This window comes from Bufo bufo, chromosome 9 (assembly GCF_905171765.1).
Source record: "Bufo bufo chromosome 9, aBufBuf1.1, whole genome shotgun sequence".
Taxonomy (NCBI): Eukaryota; Metazoa; Chordata; class Amphibia; order Anura; family Bufonidae; genus Bufo; species Bufo bufo.
In genome coordinates, this window is record NC_053397.1 from 110589679 (window position 1) to 110609440 (window position 19762).

The 19762-nt window shown below is 45.9% G+C and overlaps 1 protein-coding gene across 1 annotated transcript in view; it reads right to left on the bottom strand.

The window, feature by feature from the left end:
• The window catches only part of LOC120978991 (flavin-containing monooxygenase 5-like), a 272169-nt gene that overhangs the window by 195754 nt on the left and 56653 nt on the right, over positions 1-19762 (bottom strand). Inside the window, exon 3 of the mRNA XM_040407476.1 lies at positions 10038-10200. Coding sequence (XP_040263410.1) covers positions 10038-10200 — 163 coding nt within the window. The remainder of the gene's footprint in view (positions 1-10037; positions 10201-19762) is intronic.

Here is a 19762-nt window from a genome sequence, read left to right on the forward strand (position 1 = left end):
AATAGCACACTTGAAATGAACTCTGGACCTTTTATCTGCTCATTGTAATTGGGATAATGAGGGACTAACACACACCTGGCCATGGAACAGCTGAGAAGCCAATTGTCCCATTACTTTTGGTTCCTTAACAAGTGGGAGGCACATATGCAAACTGTTGTAATTCCTTCACCGTTTGGATGTAAATACCCTCAAATTAAAGCTGACAGTCTGCAGTTAAAGCACATCTTTTTCTTTTTATTTCAAATCCATTGAGTTGGTGAATAGAGCCAAAAATGTTAGAATTATGTAGATGTCCCAATATTTATGGACCTGACTGTAGGTATCAAGGATGACTGTTTTTCTTGTGCTCTGGCAGCAGGCACAGTTTCACCGCGCCAAGGGCCACGGCCTCTGCGTGCACCATCAGCATCACAGCCACTTCCCCGTCCGCACACTTTACCAGTGCCACATCTCCAGTGTAATGTCACTGTCCACAGCGGATAACGTCTATTAAAAAAGTACACTGGATGTCACCGATATTTTTTTGGATGCGCACAATTTACACTGGAGATGTGTCACAGCTAATCTCACTGTGTGGTACACCGCCTGTACGTGTCTCCAGGACGTTTAAGCTCCTTCCCTCAGTCCATCCCCTCCACAGGGCTCCTCCGATCAGCGCTCATGTGTTTCCCTGCTTCCGGTCGTGGGGTCGGTGTGCGTTCCAGCGTGGAACACATGTTGAGAACCACTGCCGGACTTGTGTGTTTTGAATTACAGGTGGTGTCCTGGTTAGTACTGTGTCATTGCTGCCCAAACTTACCGATGCTCGCTCCTCCCGGTTCCTCTATGCTTCCTACAGCGGCAATTTGCAGATCAGGTTCACACACACTGACATTGCTCTTGATAGTGGCTTGCAGCTAAACCAGCTCCTCTATTCCTTGTTGTGGTTGCTAGGAGCTGGTCATACAGTGCAAAATCCTCACGTTGGAGCGCATGCTGGGCTGTGTTTTACATGAATACGACTCACCTGGGTTGGAAATGCACAGCTTCAGCCTAGACACTATGCACAGTCACTGCACGCTGACCATTTGCCTGCCGTCATCTGTACTGATATGTAGTGGTAGCAGGGCCGTTCTGTATGTGTATGTTCATTTATTCATATGCTATGTTTTTTCCTGTTTCCCACTGGATTGCCCAGGCTCGTACCTTCCTCTGTCTCCTGGATCGCCCAGGCTCATACCTTCCTCTGTCTCCTGGATCGCCCAGGCTCATACCTTCCTCTGTCTCCTGGATCGCCCAGGCTCGTACCTTCCTCTGTCTCCTGGATCGCCCAGGCTCATACCTTCCTCTGTCTCCTGGATCGCCCAGGCTCATTCCTGCCTCTGTCTCCTGGATCGCCCAGGCTCATACCTGCCTCTGTCTCCTGGATTGCCCAGGCTCATACCTGCCTCTGTCTCCTGGATCGCCCAGGCTCATACCTGCCTCTGTCTCCTGGATCGCCCAGGCTCATACCTGCCTCTGTCTCCTGGATCGCCCAGGCTCATACCTGCCTCTGTCTCCTGGATCGCCCAGTCTCATACCTGCCTCTGTCTCCTGGATCGCCCAGGCTCATACCTGCCTCTGTCTCCTGGATCGCCCAGGCTCATACCTGCCTCTGTCTCCTGGATCACCCAGGCTCATACCTGCCTCTGTCTGCTGGATCGCCCAGGCTGTCATCTCCTCAGTTATTACTCCTTCTGACTCAACTAGATTATGTTCTCCTGGGAACGGGTACGTTCGGTTTATTTTTTATGTATCATTACCCCGGGTCCGTCCAGGCCCTGTTCTTCCTTCTCTGCCTGGTACGTTCAGGTCTGGTCTCCCTGCATGTCTACTATTCCGGGTTTTTTCCAGGGTCTCCCGCTGTCGGCGGATCAGTCCAGGCTTAGCCTCCTATCCATTACGATACTTCCCCATGATCCGCACAGGCCCACCTACTCTTTCACACTCATCTCACCCATGCCTGTCCCTTCCTGGTTTACTTCTTCCTGGCACTGCCAGGTCGGTCCTTCACCGGGCTACGTGGTGCGGTATTTCTGGGTCACCCCCTTTTTTTTTTTTTCCAGCGGGGTCCCCTCTCCTAGCCTTCAATTCCCGGGTGATGGATTAGAGTCCATCCTTTCTCACGCCAGGAACCTGGTACAACATTCCCTCTCCCTCTCCTCCAACATGGCCAGGAATTATCAAGCCGGCTATAAAATATATAAAGAATTCTCGGCCCCATGGCTTCGGGGGCCTGATGACTGTTTTCAGTCCTGCTGGGCTGATTGCCTGGTTGGTTGTCCATCTGTGCATCTGGGCTGATTTGGCCCGTATGTATCACATACCTGCTTCCCTAATTTCCTAATAATCCATGTTGATCGCTCACTTTATGTTTTGACCGCAAACTGGTCCGGTTCGCCCTACAGCATCATTGTCATGTCTTACGCAGATATTTCGTCTTGCTTTAATTGTTCATGCTTTCGTTCAGGTCCTGCAGGAGGAGGAACAAGTAGGATAATTCCCTCTAGCATTTCAGTCTCTGATCGTAGTCAATCATATCTTGCCAACCAGGTCCCCGCGCAAAGTCTTTGCCTTTTTACCATGACCAGGAATTCATTTTCGCCGGTAGCTTTATTGCAATTGCATTCCCTCACTCGTGGGAGGGCATAGACAGAATCTTGTATATTATGGCTTTGTAGCTTCTTTCCGCACTAACCTCAGACTCCCTACAACCACGTTGAATCGGGTTTTGGACAAAGTTCAGCATTTCCTCATGGTAGAAGATTCAGATAGTAGGTCGGTCTTCTCGTCTCAAGCGTTAAAACAATTCTCAGGGGCATACAGTAGAATAACGCGCGGACCACGGCTAGCAGATAGCTGTTGTCTGGGGAACTATTCAAGGATTCTCTTCCTATCTACATAGTTCTTTTTGGCCCTCATTCTTGCATAGTCTAGGCAGTTAGGTTTCGGTCCCACGGTCTCCTGAGGCTAGGGCATTGCCAGTACTCCGTAGAACCAAAACTTTACAAGGTTCATTTGGTTTTCATGATCCATTTCACAACGTATTCCTGGTCCTCCATTCCGCTTTGGGGCAGTATCCGCAATATTGAGCATGTTTCTGGCCTTGTCCTCCACAAGATGGGTTGTAGGTCTCCTTCTGGCCTTGCCTCCTACACAAACACAGAAATATAGTGGCAATACTGGAGGAGCGGCTCAACCCCTAACACTGTAGCGTGTTTTACATTGGGGGAGCAGCCCCACCGCATGTGGACCGCAGCAAACGACTATCCCCAGCAAAAAATGCATACGGTGGAGGATGTCGGTGCGGTCCACATGCACCACAAGGGCATCCTACACAAAACGGAGCATTGTGCGGATGTAAATACAATCATATAAATCACAGAAAAAATGCACCAAACGGATATGCCACTGACTATACTGGCTAGTCATAAATGCAGATATTAAAAGCTGAGACTTTCGCCAATATATTCCTGTCAGGAAAATATCGGAGCCCTTCATGCTTGCCTCATACACCCCAAATTTTTCGCTCTAGTTCCCTGACGCCTTGCAGTTGGCTTGGGGATTAGTTTGCACATGCCATTCGAGTTCCTTTTCTACCCTACTTGGCTTGGTTTTTGCCCACTTATTGTCACGGCTGTATGTGAGCAACAAGAGCATGCACAGTAAATAGAGCTACTGACCGGACCCAAACTAGGGAGGATAAAGGGTGACCCCTGTCAGACCCTCAAAGCTCTCCCTATGCTGCTAAGCACATGCCCAGATCCAAATGGTGGAACGAGGCATGCCCGCGTACCTAAGACTGATGACCACTGTAACCCCTACAATAGTGGAAGGGGCACGGCCACTGGTGCCCTGCTCAGTATATGGACGGAACCGGGGTCGCCTCGGATCCAATCAGAAAACAAACAGAAAAACTACAATGTCTGCACACTTAACTGAAGGAGCTGCAGCAGCAGTGAAGACAGATCCAAAGACAGCTGGCAATATCCAGAGTACTTGCTGCAGCAGAACACAGGTCCAGTGAAATGATAGCACACAAGTGAAGATACTCAAGCGAGAGCTACAACTCAAATAAGAAATATAATCCGCACCCTACAAAGGAGGTGGGGTGATTTAAAGGCAGAGAAATCAAACACAGGAGGAACAGCTGGGAGGAAGGAAACAGAAAGTAAAGACCTCATCACAGGGGCGGAGAAACAGAGCAGAGAGAACTCCTCCAAGCTCTAGTAGTGACATCATCACAGGGGTGGAGAAACAGAGCTGTGAGAACGTCTCAAAGCTCTGGTAGTGACAGTACCCCCCCCTCTACGGGTGGACTCCGGACACCCAGGACCCACCTTCTCAGGAGGAGCCCTATGAAATGCCCTGATGAGGCGAGTGGCTTTAATGTCCGACACCGGAACCCACATCCTCTCCTCAGGACCATAACCCTTCCAATGAACGAGCTACTGAAGAGAACCGCGGACAATGCGAGAGTCCACAATTCTGGAAACCTCAAACTCCAGATTGCCATCAACCAAAATCGGAGGAGGAGGCAAAGAGAAGGGTACCGTGGGCTGGACATATGGTTTTAAGAGAGATCTGTGAAATACATTATGTATCTTCCAAACCCGTGGAAGATCAAGACGGAAGGCAACAGGATTGACGACTGACAAGATTTTATAAGGCCCAATAAACTTGGGACCCAATTTCCAGGAGGGAACCTTCAGTTTAATATTTCTTGTAGACAACCACACCAGATCACCCACATTCAGGTCCGGACCAGGCACACGTCTCTTATCAACCATACGCTTATACTTCTCACTCATCTTTCTAAGATTACTCTGAATCTTTTGCCAAATGGTAGACAAAGACGAGGAAAATCTCTCCTCCTCAGGTAAACCAAAAGGAGCCCCTCCCGAGAATGTCCCAAACTGCGGATGGAACCCATATGCACCAAAGAATGGTGACTTATCAGAAGATTCCTGACGACGGTTGTTCAGAGCAAACTCAGCAAGAGGGAGAAATGAACACCAATCCTCCTGGTTCTCTGCCACAAAACAGCGCAAATATGTCTCCAGATTCTGATTGAGGCGCTCAGTCTGACCATTCGACTGCGGGTGAAAAGCAGAAGAGAAGGACAGCCGAACCCCCAGGCGAGAACAGAAAGCCTTCCAGAATCTGGACACAAACTGCGTGCCTCTATCGGAAACAATATCAGAGGGAATGCCATGCAATTTAACAATATGGTCGACAAAAGCTTGCGCCAACGTTTTAGCATTGGGTAAACCAGGGAAAGGTACAAAATGAGCCATCTTGCTAAAACGATCCACCACCACCAGGATCACCGACTTCCCTGAGGAACGAGGAAGATCCGTAATAAAGTCCATGGACAGGTGTGTCCAAGGAAGGGAAGGTATGGGTAACGGGAGAAGGGAACCTAAAGGCCGTGAACGAGGGACCTTAGCGCGAGCGCACGTCTCACAAGCAATGAGATCTACCGTGGCTCTACTCCCGGGGTGACCAGCAAGAACAGTATCATGATGCTCCTTGAAGAGTTTGTGACGTAGCTCAGGAGGCACAAACAACTTCCCAGAAGGACAACGGGCAGGTGCCTCAGTCTGGGGAGCCTGGACCTCGGCCTCCAAATCAGAATATAGAGCAGAAACAAGTACCCCCTCCGCCAAAATGGGACCCGGGTCCTCAGAGTTTCCTCCTCCCGGAAAACAGCGAGAGAGAGCATCAGCCTTCACATTTTTGATCCCAGGGCGGAATGTAACGACAAAATTGAATCTGGAGAAGAACAGAGACCATCTGGCCTGTCTCGGATTCATACGCCTGGCCGACTCCAAGTATGCCAGATTCTTATGGTCGGTAAAAACAGTGATAGGGTGCCTGGCCCCCTCCAACCAATGGCGCCATTCCTCGAAAGCCAACTTGATGGCCAACAACTCCCTATCTCCCACATCATTGTTTTTCTCTGCCGGGGAGAGTTTTTTAGAGAAAAAGGCACAGGGTCGCCATTTGGCAGGAGAAGGGCCCTGGGACAAAAGTGCACCCACACCCACCTCGGAAGCATCCACCTCAACAATAAAAGGTAAGGAAACATCGGGATGCACCAAGACGGGAGCAGACGCAAAACTCTCTTTAATCTTAGAAAAAGCTGCAAGCGCCTCCTCCGACCAAGAGGAAAAATCCGCCCCCTTTTTTGTCATGTCAGTGAGGGGTTTGACAACAGAGGAATAATTCAAAATGAACTTTCTGTAATAGTTCGCAAAACCCAGAAAGCGCATCAATGCCTTCTGATTCTCAGGAAACTCCCACTCAAGAAGTACAGCACGTATCTTCTCCGGATCCATGCGAAAACCAGAAGCAGAGAGGAGAAAACCCAGAAATTGAATCTCCGATACCATAAAAACACATTTCTCCAGCTTGGCGTACAATTTATTTTCCCGCAGAATCCGCAGAACCTGAAAAAGATGATCCTGATGGGTCTGAACATCAGGGGAAAAAATCAAAATATCATCAAGATACACCAATACAAATTTCCCCATTAAATGGTAGAAAATACTGTTAACAAAATGCTGAAAGACGGCCGGAGCATTCATCAGGCCGAAAGGCATAACGAGATTCTCGAAATGCCCGTTAGGGGTATTAAAGGCCGTTTTCCATTCATCCCCCTCTCTGACCCTGACCAGGTTGTACGCGCCTCTCAAATCTAATTTGGAAAAAACCTTGGCCCCAACAATTTGGTTGAAGAGGTCCGGGATCAGAGGAAGGGGATAGGGATCGCGAATCGTGATACGGTTCAGCTCCCTAAAATCTAGGCAAGGTCTCAGAGAGCCATCTTTTTTTTTAACAAAAAAAAAACCAGCGGCAACAGGTGATTTTGAGGGACGAATATGCCCCTTATCGAGACTCTCGGAGATATAGGTTCGCATTGCGATTCTTTCCGGTTGTGAGAGATTGTAGAGGCGTGCTTTTGGCAGCTTGGCGCCGGGAATGAGGTTAATGGGACAGTCAAACTCCCGGTGAGGAGGTAGCTCCTGAACACCGCTCTCAGAAAACACGTCCGAGAAATCAGAGAGAAATGATGGCACAGTTTTAGTAGACACCTCTGCAAAAGTCGCTGTGAGACAATTCTCTCTACAAAAGTCACTCCACTCATTTATTTGCCTTCCTTGCCAATCAATAGTGGGGTTATGTCTAGTGAGCCAGGGTAACCCCAAAACTAGAGGAGAAGGCAATCCGTTAAGGACAAAACAAGATATATCCTCCACATGAGTGTCACCTACAGCTAACCGGATATTGTGAACAATGCCCTTCAGAGATCTCTGTGAGAGTGGAGCAGAGTCAATAGCAAAAACAGGTATATCCTTTTCTAATGTGAAAACCTGAAAACCATGCATGGCTACAAATTGAGTGTCAATAAGATTGACGGCCGCTCCACTATCGACAAAAATCTCACAAGAAATGACTTTGCTCTCTAGCGCCACCCTGGCAGACAGGAGAAAACGGGAACTACAGGTCAGAGGAAAAGCATCAATTCCTACATCAACTTTGCCCAAAGTAGCAGATAAAGGAGAGTTTGATGATTTACCTTTTGAGGTTTTTCTCTTATTATCGCTCTTAGTACAGAAGAATCTCCTAGACGGACAAACATTTGCCAAAAGACCTATGCCCCCACAACAAAAACACACCATACTCTGAGGACTAAATCCTCTTTTATCAGGGGCAAGTCGACCTAGCTGCATGGGCTCCTCCTCAGAGGGGACCGAGACAGAATGAGGCCTCTGCACACTGAATGAGTCCGCACCACTGCCCCTAGACTGACAATGGCTGGACAGAGAGGTCTCGTTTCTTTCTCTTAGACACCTGTCAAGGCGTACCGCCAATGACATGGCAGACTCTAAGGACGTTGGTCTCTCATGTAAAGCAAACGCATCTTTCAATCTCTCTGAGAGACCATGACAGAACTGACTCCGGAGTGCAGCATCATTCCAACCTGAATTAGCTGCCCATCTCCGAAATTCAGAACAATAAAGCTCCGCAGACAGTTTGTTCTGGCATAAAAAACGTAAGTTAGATTCGGCCAGAGCAACACGATCCGGGTCATCATATATCTGCCCCAGGGCCACAAAAAATCTTTCCACGGATCGAAGGGAAGGATCCCCTGATGGCAGCGAAAAAGCCCAAGTCTGAGCATTACCCCTGAGCAGGGAGATGACAATCCTTACCCTCTGCTCCTCATTACCAGAGGAATGGGGACACAAGCAAAAATGGAGTTTGCATGCCTCTCTGAAGCGAACAAAATTCTCACTGCCCCCGGAGAACATTTCCGGAAGTGAGACCTTTGGCTCGCAACAGACTCCATGGGCCGGAGCATAGCCCAATGCATGAAGCTGAGTCATAGATTGACGGAGATCCGCTACCTCCAAAGAAAGACCCTGCATGCGGTCAACCAGGCCAGAAAGCGGATCCATGTCAAAAAGGACGGTTTTGGCGGATTATAATGTCTCGGCTGTATGTGAGCAACAAGAGCATGCACAGTAAATAGAGCTACTGACCGGACCCAAACTAGGGAGGATAAAGGGTGACCCCTGTCAGACCCTCAAAGCTCTCCCTATGCTGCTAAGCACATGCCCGGATCCAAATGGTGGAACGAGGCATGCCCGCGTACCTAAGACTGATGACCACTGTAACCCCTACAATAGTGGAAGGGGCACGGCCACCGGTGCCCTGCTCAGTATATGGACGTAACCGGGGTCGCCTCGGATCCAATCAGAAAACAAACAGAAACACTACAATGTCTGCACGCTTAACTGAAGGAGCTGCAGCAGCAGTGAAGACAGATCCAAAGACAGCTGGAAATATCCGGAGTACTTGCTGCAGCAGAACACAGGTCCAGTGAAATGATAGCACACAAGTGAAGATACTCAAGCGAGAGCTACAACTCAAATGAGAAATATAATCCGCACCCTACAAAGGAGGAGGGGTGATTTAAAGGCAGAGAAATCAAACACAGGAGGAACAGCTGGGAGGAAGGAAACAGAAAGTAAAGACCCCATCACAGGGGCGGAGAAACAGAGCAGAGAGAACTCCTCCAAGCTCTAGTAGTGACATCATCACAGGGGTGGAGAAACAGAGCTGTGAGAACGTCTCAAAGCTCTGGTAGTGACACTTATAGGCCTACCCCCGATCATGGCTTAGGGCACACAACATGCCATTTAGTCAGGTTAGCTAAGACACCCCTAGCTGGGTTAGGTTGTTCTCGTTGTTGCTCTTCCTACGGTTCTTCAGATATCTCTTGGCCGTAGCCATGACCACAAGTTGGTAAGGCTGATTAGTCAGCCTGCATTTGTGGGAGGGGCGGAGGCTCTTCATATACGAGCCACAGCCTCACTCACAGGCGTGGGTTCTCAGGTGCCCCACCCTCCCTCCCTTATCTTATCATTTCCACAGGGTATGCCCACTTATAGGCCTACCAACAATCATGGCACACAACAAGCCATTTAGTCAGGTTAGCTAAGACACACCTAGCTGGGTTAGGTTGTTCCCATTGTTGCTCTCCCTAGGGTTCTTCAGATATCTCTTGGCCGTAGCCATGACCACAAGTACAATATATGATTAGAAAGACACCAGTAATAAGTCTTAGCTTATAAGTATGGGAAAAACACATCTTTATGTGGTAATGTTATAGCTTGGTGGTTAAGTGATTGGTTTTGCATGTAGTGATCCAGTTGGCCTGTTGTTTTGGATTATGGTCAGAATAGATTTGGCCATGAATCAATTTTTTTTTAAACTTTGCTGCATCGTTCATGAAATTGATTCTAAGAAATTAGCTAATTTCTACTGTAGATCTCATGAAAATATTATCAGAATGTTAACAAGATACATAAAAAATAAAAAGGTTATTTTTTTATCTTAAATAGTGACACTATATTACATAAATAATGAATATATTCTTAATACATTATTTAAAGAAATCTTTAATCTGAGTAAAAAATAAATAAAGTGACAGATTTTTTTCTTCATACCTTGAAAAGCATGTAGTGGTAAATGTGGAAAGGTATGGTGTCCACTACAGACAAGTATGCCATCAAAAATTCCAGTTTCTAGCTTCCCATCACATTCTGTCACAACATCCCACTGGCCAGTGGTGGAAAAGTCAGGACGTTTTTTAATGCTGCATACTTTAGTCTGAAAAAAATGAAAGCAGAAATAATTTTAGACTGGTACTGTTCCAGCAAATATGTCACTGAAGGTTCTTATACAGGACATCCAAGTGATGCCATATCAATGGTTATAAGTAGTGTTGAGCGAAGTTTTGAAAAATTCAATTCTTTACTTTGCCAAATTACACAAAGAAATTAGCTTCATGACTAATCACTTCATCGTGAAGCGCATTTCTTTGTAAGTAGCAGACGCAATGAAGGAGAATGGCGATTGCACAACCCCCCGTCATTGAACCACACAGATGCTGCATTCATTCCTGATCGTGGCATATGATAATAAGGGCTCGTTCACACGAACGTATTTTGCGTTCCGTATACGGGCCGTTTTCTGCGTTCCACATACGATCCGTATATGGAACCATTCATTTCAATGGGTCTGCAAAAGATGCGGACAGCACTCTATGAGCTGTCCGCATCCGTTGCTCTGTCCCGTGGCCCCGCAAAAATTATGAGTCCTGTCCTATTCTTGTCCATTGTGCGGACAAGAATAGGCATTTCTTTAATGGGCCTCCTGTTCCGTTACGCAAATTGCACGGCACGGTCGTGTGAACAAGCCCTAATAGTGAGGGCTTTCAGGGATTAATCTGGAAAAATAATACTCACTTTATCCATTTGAACTTGAAGAGGCCGCCACTGCCATCTTGATTGAAGACACCACGGGAAATTTCCCGCGGTGCATAATGACATCAAGCTGGCCGGCGTGGTGATTTCATAAGTCACCGCATATAATATTTAGCACAGGTGAATATGTGTTTTTTTTTTTTTTTTTACCGCCATTTCAGGGAAATTCATTACCACGAAGCACAAGAAAATTTGGCTTCACGGCGAATCAATTTTTTCCTGAAATTCAGTAGTGTTGATTGCAAATATTGGCACTTCGAGAATTTGCGAATATCTAGAATATTTAGAATATAGTGCTATATCTTCGTAATCGCGAATACTCTAGATTTTGTTTTTCATCAGTACCCATGATCCCTCACTGCTTCTTGCTTGTGGGCCAATGAGATGGCTGCAATATCTTTGACTTTAGGAGTAGTGTTGATCGCAAATTTTCGTATCGCTAATTTTCCAATTGCTGATTTTCACAATTAAGAAAATAATGACAGGAGATCACGAATTCTCGAATTCTCAAATATATGACAAATATTCGCCCAAATATTCACAAAATATCGCGAATTCAAATATTGCCCCTGCTGCTCATCACTGAAATTCAGATAAAAGTCGACTTTGGATACTTCAATTCGCTCAACCCTAATTATAAGCCAGAGCAACTGGACTTTTATTTTCTTAAAGTCATTTTAAGGGTGCCTTCACATGTGGCAGATTTTGTTGCAGAAAATTTCTACAACTGAAATTTAGTTCCATTCACCTAAATGAGGCTTACAGAAATCTATGTGCTTGTCATTATAACAACCCCATTCAAGTGAATAAACTGACTTTGAACTGCAGAACTTTCTGCCACAAAATGTGCAGTGTGTGAAGGCACCCTGCACATTGACAAAAAGAACATTTTCAAGAGAAAATACAGGTCCAGTTGTTCTTACTTATTGCTACTGATAGTCCCATAAAAATGGAGGTGCTCTGCTTCTTAGGCTACATGCACATGAACGTTGTTAGTTTCTGTGTCCGGTCCATTTTTTCTTTTTGCGGATAGGATGCTGTCCGCATCAGTATGTTCGTTCCATAGCCCCGCAAAAAAATAGAACATGTCCTATTCTTGTCCATTTTAGGCATTGTTACAATGGATCCGCAAAAAAAACCGGATGGCATACAGATGTCATCCCTTTTTTTTTGCGGATCGGCAATTTGCGTACCACATAACACATATGGTCATGTACATGTAGCCTTACATTGTTGAGTTTTTGGTGTGGTAGTAGTAACATATAGGGACATTTATCAAACTGTTGTAAAGTAGAACTGGCTTAGTAGTCCCTAGCAACTAATCAGATTCCACCTTTCATTTTTGACAGCTCCTTTGGAAAATTAAAGATGGAATCTGATTGGATATGGGCAACTAAGCCAGTTCTACGTTGCACCAGTTTGATAAATAACCCCAATAGTTTTCAGCTGTTTTTCCCTAAGGCAAATTTTCGAATTTAAAGAAGCACTCCCACAAAAACATGTATTCTCTGATCTGTTAGAAAGGTACATGATGTAATCTGTAGCGAATGTAATCTTCTTACCAGTGTCTGTATTTGTGAGTTATCGCCTCTCTTCTGCTTCGCGGCTGTGTCATGTGACCAGCAAATGCAATCAGACTTTCCAAATAGCACAGCATCTTATGTGTGGACAGGAAGTCAGTTTCTCTATGTATTCCTATGGGAGCCTCAATGTCCGTCTCATAGGAATGAATAGAGAAGTAACTGACTTCCTGTCCTGTGTCAGTTGGAGATCAGACAGTTGGTCACATGACACAGCTAAAAATTACAGTCACTGCCTGAGAAGATTACCTTCACTACAGATTATATCATGCATGTTTCTAACAGGTCAGAGAATAAACAGTTTTGTGGGAGTACATAAAGCTACTTTCATCCTGCTGCCAGGAGTTCCGGCAGGCTGTTAAAGGGGTTATTCTAGAAAAGGTAATAATGACTTATCCTCAGGATAAGGAGCCGCTATGCTCACCGAAGCTATGGTCAGCGATGCTGGCTACCAGCAGCTTTCCAAGCACTGTGCTGTACATTGTATAGTGGCTGTGCGTGACATTGCAGCTCAGCCCTATAGATTTCATTAGTCTTGAGCTGCAACTAGGCCATGTAACCGATGTACAGTGACGTCACTGGCCCAGGAAGAGAGTGCATCGACGCGTCACATGTGGTGTGCGGGAGGCGGAGCCAGAAAGAGATTGTGGCTTCAGCTTCAAAAGAGGAGGCCAGGGGAAGAGTTATTAGGTATCATGATAACTGCTGCACCTTGCAAGCATGTCAAACCCAGGAGACACATGTGAGACCCCATGCAGATCTGCAGATCTTACCAAGACCCTCAGCCTGATGAGAGATCTCCTCCTCCTCCTCTAGATACTTGGTGCATTTATGGGGGCATGGTACACCACTCGGGTGTTGGTGATGTCAACCCCTAACAAACATTATTAGGGTCCATTCACACATCCGCAATTTCAATCCGCACTTCCGGGTCCGCAATTCCAAACCCGAAAAAAATAGAACATGTCCTATTCTTGTCCGCGGACAAGAAAAGGCATTTTCTATGAGAATGGCAGCGATGTGCGGTCCGCAAAATGCATAACGCACATTGCCGGTGTGTGTGTTTTACAGATCCATGGATTCGCAAAACACACACGGACGTGTGAATGGACCCTTAATGGGAGCTTTATATATACAGTATAGGCTAGAGAGGCCATGTCTTCAAAAACCACGGGTAGTGAAGGAAAAAATGTGCTGTATGCAGGAAAAAATTGTCTGCTTCATATAAGAAACCATTTTGTGCAGACTACACTGAAAATTTGGTGGCAGAGAAATTGTCAGGATTCAAACCGAGTAATGCTGCAGTGCCTGGCTGCAGCTCTGTCTGCTGAGCCACCTTCACTCATGATTTGTTACCTTGTCGGATCTCTTGTGCTAGATGCATTGCAACCCAGTTCCTTGCTAAACTCTGAACTCCTGGCTCCTCCCATGTACTTCCTTTAAAAGCCATGTCCTTGCTCTGCTTCATTGCCAGATTATTATGCTTTCTGCCAATATCTTGCTCCTCGCTGCTTCCTGTGACCATCGACGTTATCATCTGTGTACCGAGCAGTGGCTTGTATTATCCTACTACGCTTGCTCGTGCTTCTTCACTTATCTGACATCCTCGGCTATTGACCCACGCTTGTCTTGACTACCATCTGCTTGCTACCTCTCATCTACCTCTGCGTGTGCATTGCTGCTTTCAGCTACTGGACTCCGAGCCTGAACCTAGATTGTTACAGAATAATCTGGCCTAAACATGGAGTCCGCTGTTGCAGCTGCCATGGCCCCTTTTGTGCAGCAAATTGCTGAGCTGCAAAAGTTTGGTGTCATTTATCAAGAAAGGTTCTCAGCTCTACACAACATGGTGAAAGACCAACAAGATGAGATCAATGATTTGCAGAGGCAAGTACTGGACTTAAACTCCTGGGATATCATCGCTACATACTCTAGCGCACGAATGCCTTTACCGCAAAAAATTTACAGAGGTTTCCTTAACCAGTGACGGATCTATTTCCAAATACAATCCACTGCGTTTCCTTATGGATGGAAAAAGGTACTGTTTATTATCAACCTCCTGACTGATGAAACCCTAGCTTGGGCCTCCCCTTATGTGGAACAGGACAGTGACATCCTAAACAATTTGATGAGTTTATAACTGCTATGAATCAAGTATTTGCTGATCCTAACCGCTGAAGCTAAGCTGCACAACTTGCGTCAGGGGAAACGCTCAGTGGCTGAATATACTACTGAGTTTCGTCGTTGGCTGGCTGACACTACATAGAACCTAGCAGGGTAAAAATGCCAATTTCGTTGTGGTCTGTCTGAACAGGTGAAAGATGATCTTGCCAGAGTAGACACCCATAATGATCTAGAGGCTTCATCCAGCTATGTATGCGTATTGATCAAAGACTCACCGAAAGAAGGAAAGAGAGACTTGGGCAGCTTGGTAATAATGGTGGAGGGGGTTTCTCTGTTAGTCCACCTGTACAGAGGAGTTTTTCTGAAACCCCTGAACCCATGCAGATAGACACAATCAGGAGATCTATCACTATTCAAGTGAAAGAGAGACGGCGTGCTGAGAACCTTTGCCTTTATTGCGGGGATTCTGGACATTACGCAGTCAACTGCCCTAATAAATTAAAGCGAATTATTGCTGCCACTGATCTAAAAGTGTCCGAACAAATAAACTCCGTCACTCAGACTGTCTCACCAGTAATTCCCGATGGAAATAAAGTTTGCTCTCAATCCTCTCATTTTGTCATTCCTATCTGTATCCTGCTGCAAGGACGTGACATTAATTGTTCTGCCATGTTAGACTCTGGAGCTGGTGGAAACTTTATGGACATTGAATTTGCTCATAATCACAATATAAAACTAATTAACAAGATGGCACCGGTTGAGATGGAGACTGTCGATGGCTCACCTTTATCATCTGGGCCGGTGACACATGAGACTGTTCCTCTTGAACTTCCCATTGAATCCAATCACCAGAAGACCATCAGTTTTCAGCTAATAGCGTCACCAAAGTTTCCTGTCATTCTTGGCATTCCTTGGTTTGCTGCCCACAACCCTTCTATCAACTGCGGGTCACTCACTATAACATTCACTTCGGACTTTTGCAACAAACATTGTCTACGGAGTCAGTCCGTAACTCAGGAAGCTCAAGTTGAGGAAGCCGCTCCTATGCAATTTTCCAATTTGCCTCCACAATACAGGCAATTTCAAGATGTCTGCGATAAAAAGAATGCTGATCAATTACCTCCACATTGCCCTTATGACTGTCCCATAGAGTTGCTACCTGGGGCAGAAGTACCTTTTGGTCGTATTTATTTTCTCTCAGAACCAGAATTGCGGGTTCTTAAGGAGTACATCGATGAAAACCTACAAAAAGAGTTCATCAGGCCCTCAACATCTCCAGCCGGGGCAGCTCTGTTCTTCGTTGAAAAGAAAGACCATAGCCTGCAACCATGCATTGACTATAGGGAACTAAACAAGATTACAGTTAAGAATCGTTATCCACTTCCCTTAATCCCTGAGCTGCTTGAAAGACTTCGATCAGCAAAAATATTTACTAAATAAGACCTAAGAGGAGCTTACAACTTCATCCGTGTCCGTGAGGGTGATGAATTGAAAACCGCCTTCAGAACCAGATATGGACATTATGAATACCTGGTTATGCCCTTTGGCCTGTGCAATGCTCCAGGGAGGCCGTACTGGGCCACCAATTAAGGGGAGGCCGACATGACAAGGTTTTGGCTGCAGAAGGGTAGGTTGGTGAGTTGAGGGTTAAAAGTTTTAAAGTTAGGGCAGTGAATAAAGGAGGTGGGAGGAGTTAGGAATAGGCGGGAGGAAAGTTTATATAAGGTTAGGTCAGGGGCAGGTCAGCACCTGCAATTTCCAGTGAACTGCCACGCACACCATGGAGCCTGTGGAGGAGTTGATCCAGCGTCTGCGAGCGGCTGCTGAGGAGCGTGGACCTGGATGGCCACCAGCTAGACGGCCGCGGCGGGTACGGCCGCCGGCGCGCCTGAGCCCCGACATGGCCCCCAGGTCCAGACGCAGAGTGCGGAGCCCCTCCGGGGACCCTCCGCGCCGGGAGGCTGAAGCAGTGCCCAATACCAGGCCCTCCCGGCGCGGGAGGAATCCTGGTGCACAGCGGGGCCTACCATCGAGCAGGCGGAATCCTCCCCTGCCTCCTGCTATCAGGGATCCAGGACCAGGAACGGCGGCTCCTCCCACCCCTGGAGAGGCCGCTCGGCGCGAAAGCGGGACCCGATCTGCCGCGGCTGTGCGGAAGATAACACGGTATTTAATGTTATTTATTTAATGCTATGGAAAATGTATGCGTTATTTATGGTTATGTATTTAGATTTGGGAATAAACGGCTGCTGTGGCCATTAAATCCAAGATCGGTCTCTGTGTCGTTATTACTACTAAGATGGTAAGGTAGGAAGGGGGGAGGTCGGGGGGCGTCTCAGGTAAGTGGTATACCCCCGAAATGAATAGACAATAACCTGGTCATGCTACCTTCCAGCATTTCATGAATGATGTCTTTAGAGATATATTGGACGTTTTTGTCATTGTTTATTTGGACGACATCCTGATCTTTTCAGATGATGTAGAAGAACACCGCAAACATGTTTGTACAGTGTTTGAACGACTGAGAGACAACAAACTGTACATCAAATTGGAGAAATGTGAGTTTGAACAGACCCAAATTCCCTTTTAGGCTACATAATTTCTCCAGAAGGGCTGAGTACGGACCCTGCCAAGATTAAAGCAGTAGTAGAGTGGCCCACACCAACTAATATTAAAGGGTTTCTATCACTTCGTATGACATATTTAGGTGTCAGACACTAGCGATCCGCTAGTGTCTGCTCTAACAAACCATCCTAATATGATAGGTTTTGGGGCAGCCGTTTTGCTAAAATAACAACTTATATCTATATGCTAATGAGCCTCTAGGTGCTATGGGGGCGTCATTAGCACCTAGAGGCTCCGTCTACCTTCATAAACTGTCGCCGCCCAGCACGTCCCTCCAGCCCGCCCATCTCCTGCTGAATGCGATCCTCTCCGTGCGCGTCTCTGTTCTGCGCATGCGCAGTGAATGTCTGACCGCTTCCCTGCTCAGACATCTCCACTGCGCCTGTTCCTCGGAGCGCTATGATGTCATCGGCGCAGGCGCAGTGGAGATGTCTGAGCAGGGAAGCGGTCAGACATTCACTGCGCATGCGCAGAACAGAGACGCGCACGGAGAGGATCGCATTCAGCAGGAGATGGGCAGGCTGGAGGGACGCGCTGGGCGGCGACAGTTTATGAAGGTAGACGGAGCCTCTAGGTGCTAATGACGCCCCCATAGCACCTAGAGGCTCATTAGCATATAGATATAAGTTGTTATTTTAGCAAAACGGCTGCCCCAAAACCTATCATATTAGGATGGTTTGTTAGAGCAGACACTAGCGGATCGCTAGTGTCTGACACCTAAATATGTCATACGAAGTGATAGAAACCCTTTAAAGAGGTTCAAAGATTTGTAGGATTTGCTAACTTTTACAGGAGATATTATTATTATTTATTAGAGATTTCTCTAAAGTCATTGCACCAATCACTCAGTTGACAAAGAAAGGTGAACCCTTCTCCTGGTCACCTGAAGCACATGCTGCGATCTCCAAATTAAAAACACTTTTTACTTCTGCACCCATCCTGGTACATCCGGATTCCACACTACCTTTTATTGTAGAAGTAGATGACTCGGATTACGCTGTGGGAGCAATTCTTTCTCAGAGGACTCGAGATAAGATGCAGCTTCATCCTTGTGCCTATTATTCTCGTCTAATGTCTGCTGCCGAAAATAATTATGATGCTGGCAATAAAGAACTGCTGGCTATCAAAGATGCATTTTCCGAATGGAGACACCTTCTGGAAGGGGCCAATCATCCTGTGACTGTACTAACTGATCACAAGAATTTAGAATTCCTCCGTTCCGCTAAGAGGCTATCATCTCGACAAGCATGCTGGGCAGGTGTCCCTGCCTTCTAGATCGCTCAACGAGCGCTGTGTATACAGATCAGGAAGCGCTATGCGCTTCCTATCCCGGCTCGGTGGTCATGTGGTCGCTGGGGCCGGGTGAGTGCAGGAGCTGTCGGGTCTTCTACAGACCTCAATCAGCCCTGTACTGAGGCTGTACATCGCTGTATTCTGCTGTACAGCCTCTCTGGGGGTTGTATATCCCCTGTAACTGGGGCTACTATGTCAGCCCCAGTTAATGGAAAAATCAATAGTTAAAAAAAATATGAAGTTAAATGTCCTCCAGAGGTCTTGTATGACTTTATGGGGGACGCAAAGTGTAAAATAAAATAAAATAAAAAAAAGTGTTTTCTAAAAAAAAAATATATAAAAGGTTTAGTAAGTAATTGCAAAAAAATTTTAAATAGAAAAATAAAAATAAAATAGACATACTTGTCATTGCTGCGTGCGTGACGGCTGGCTCTATAAATATATCACATGATCCACCCCATCCGATAAACACCATAAAAAATAAAAATAAAAACTGTGTCAAAAAAGTCATTTTTGTCACCTTACATCACAAAAAGTGCAACACCAAGTGATCAAAAGGCATATGTCCAACAAAATGGTTCCAATAAAACCGTCACCTCATCTCGCAAAAATTGAGCCCTAGAGCTCTCAGAACATGGAGACATTAAAACAGAATTAGTTTGTTTCAAAAATGCTATTATTGTGTTAAAGTGAAATATATAAAAAAAAGTATACATTTTAGGTATTACCGCATCCGTAACAACCAGCTCTTTAAAAATATCACATGACCTAACCCCTCAGGTGAACACCGTAAAAAATAAAAACTGTGTAAAAAAAAAGCAATTTTTTGTCACCTTCACAAAAATTGCAACACCAAGCAATCAAAAAGGCATATGCCCCCCAAAATAGTACCAATAAAAAAGTCACCTCATCCCGCAAAAATGAGATGCTACCTAAGACAATCGTTCAAAAAATAAAAAAGCTATGGCTCAGACTATGGAGCCACTAAAACATCATTTTTTTTTGTTTCAAAAATGCTATTATTGTGTAACACATAAATAAATAAGAAATGGTATACATATTAGGTATTGCCACGTCCGTAACGATCTGCTCTATGAAAATGTCACATGATCTAACCCCTCAGGTGAATTCTGTAAAAATAAATAGATAAAAACTGTGCCAAAACAACCAATTTTTTTGGTCACCTTGCCCCATAAAGTGTAATAATGAATGATCAAAAAATCATATGTACCCAAAAATGGTACCAATAAAAATGTCAACTCTTCCTGCAAAAAACGAGTCCCT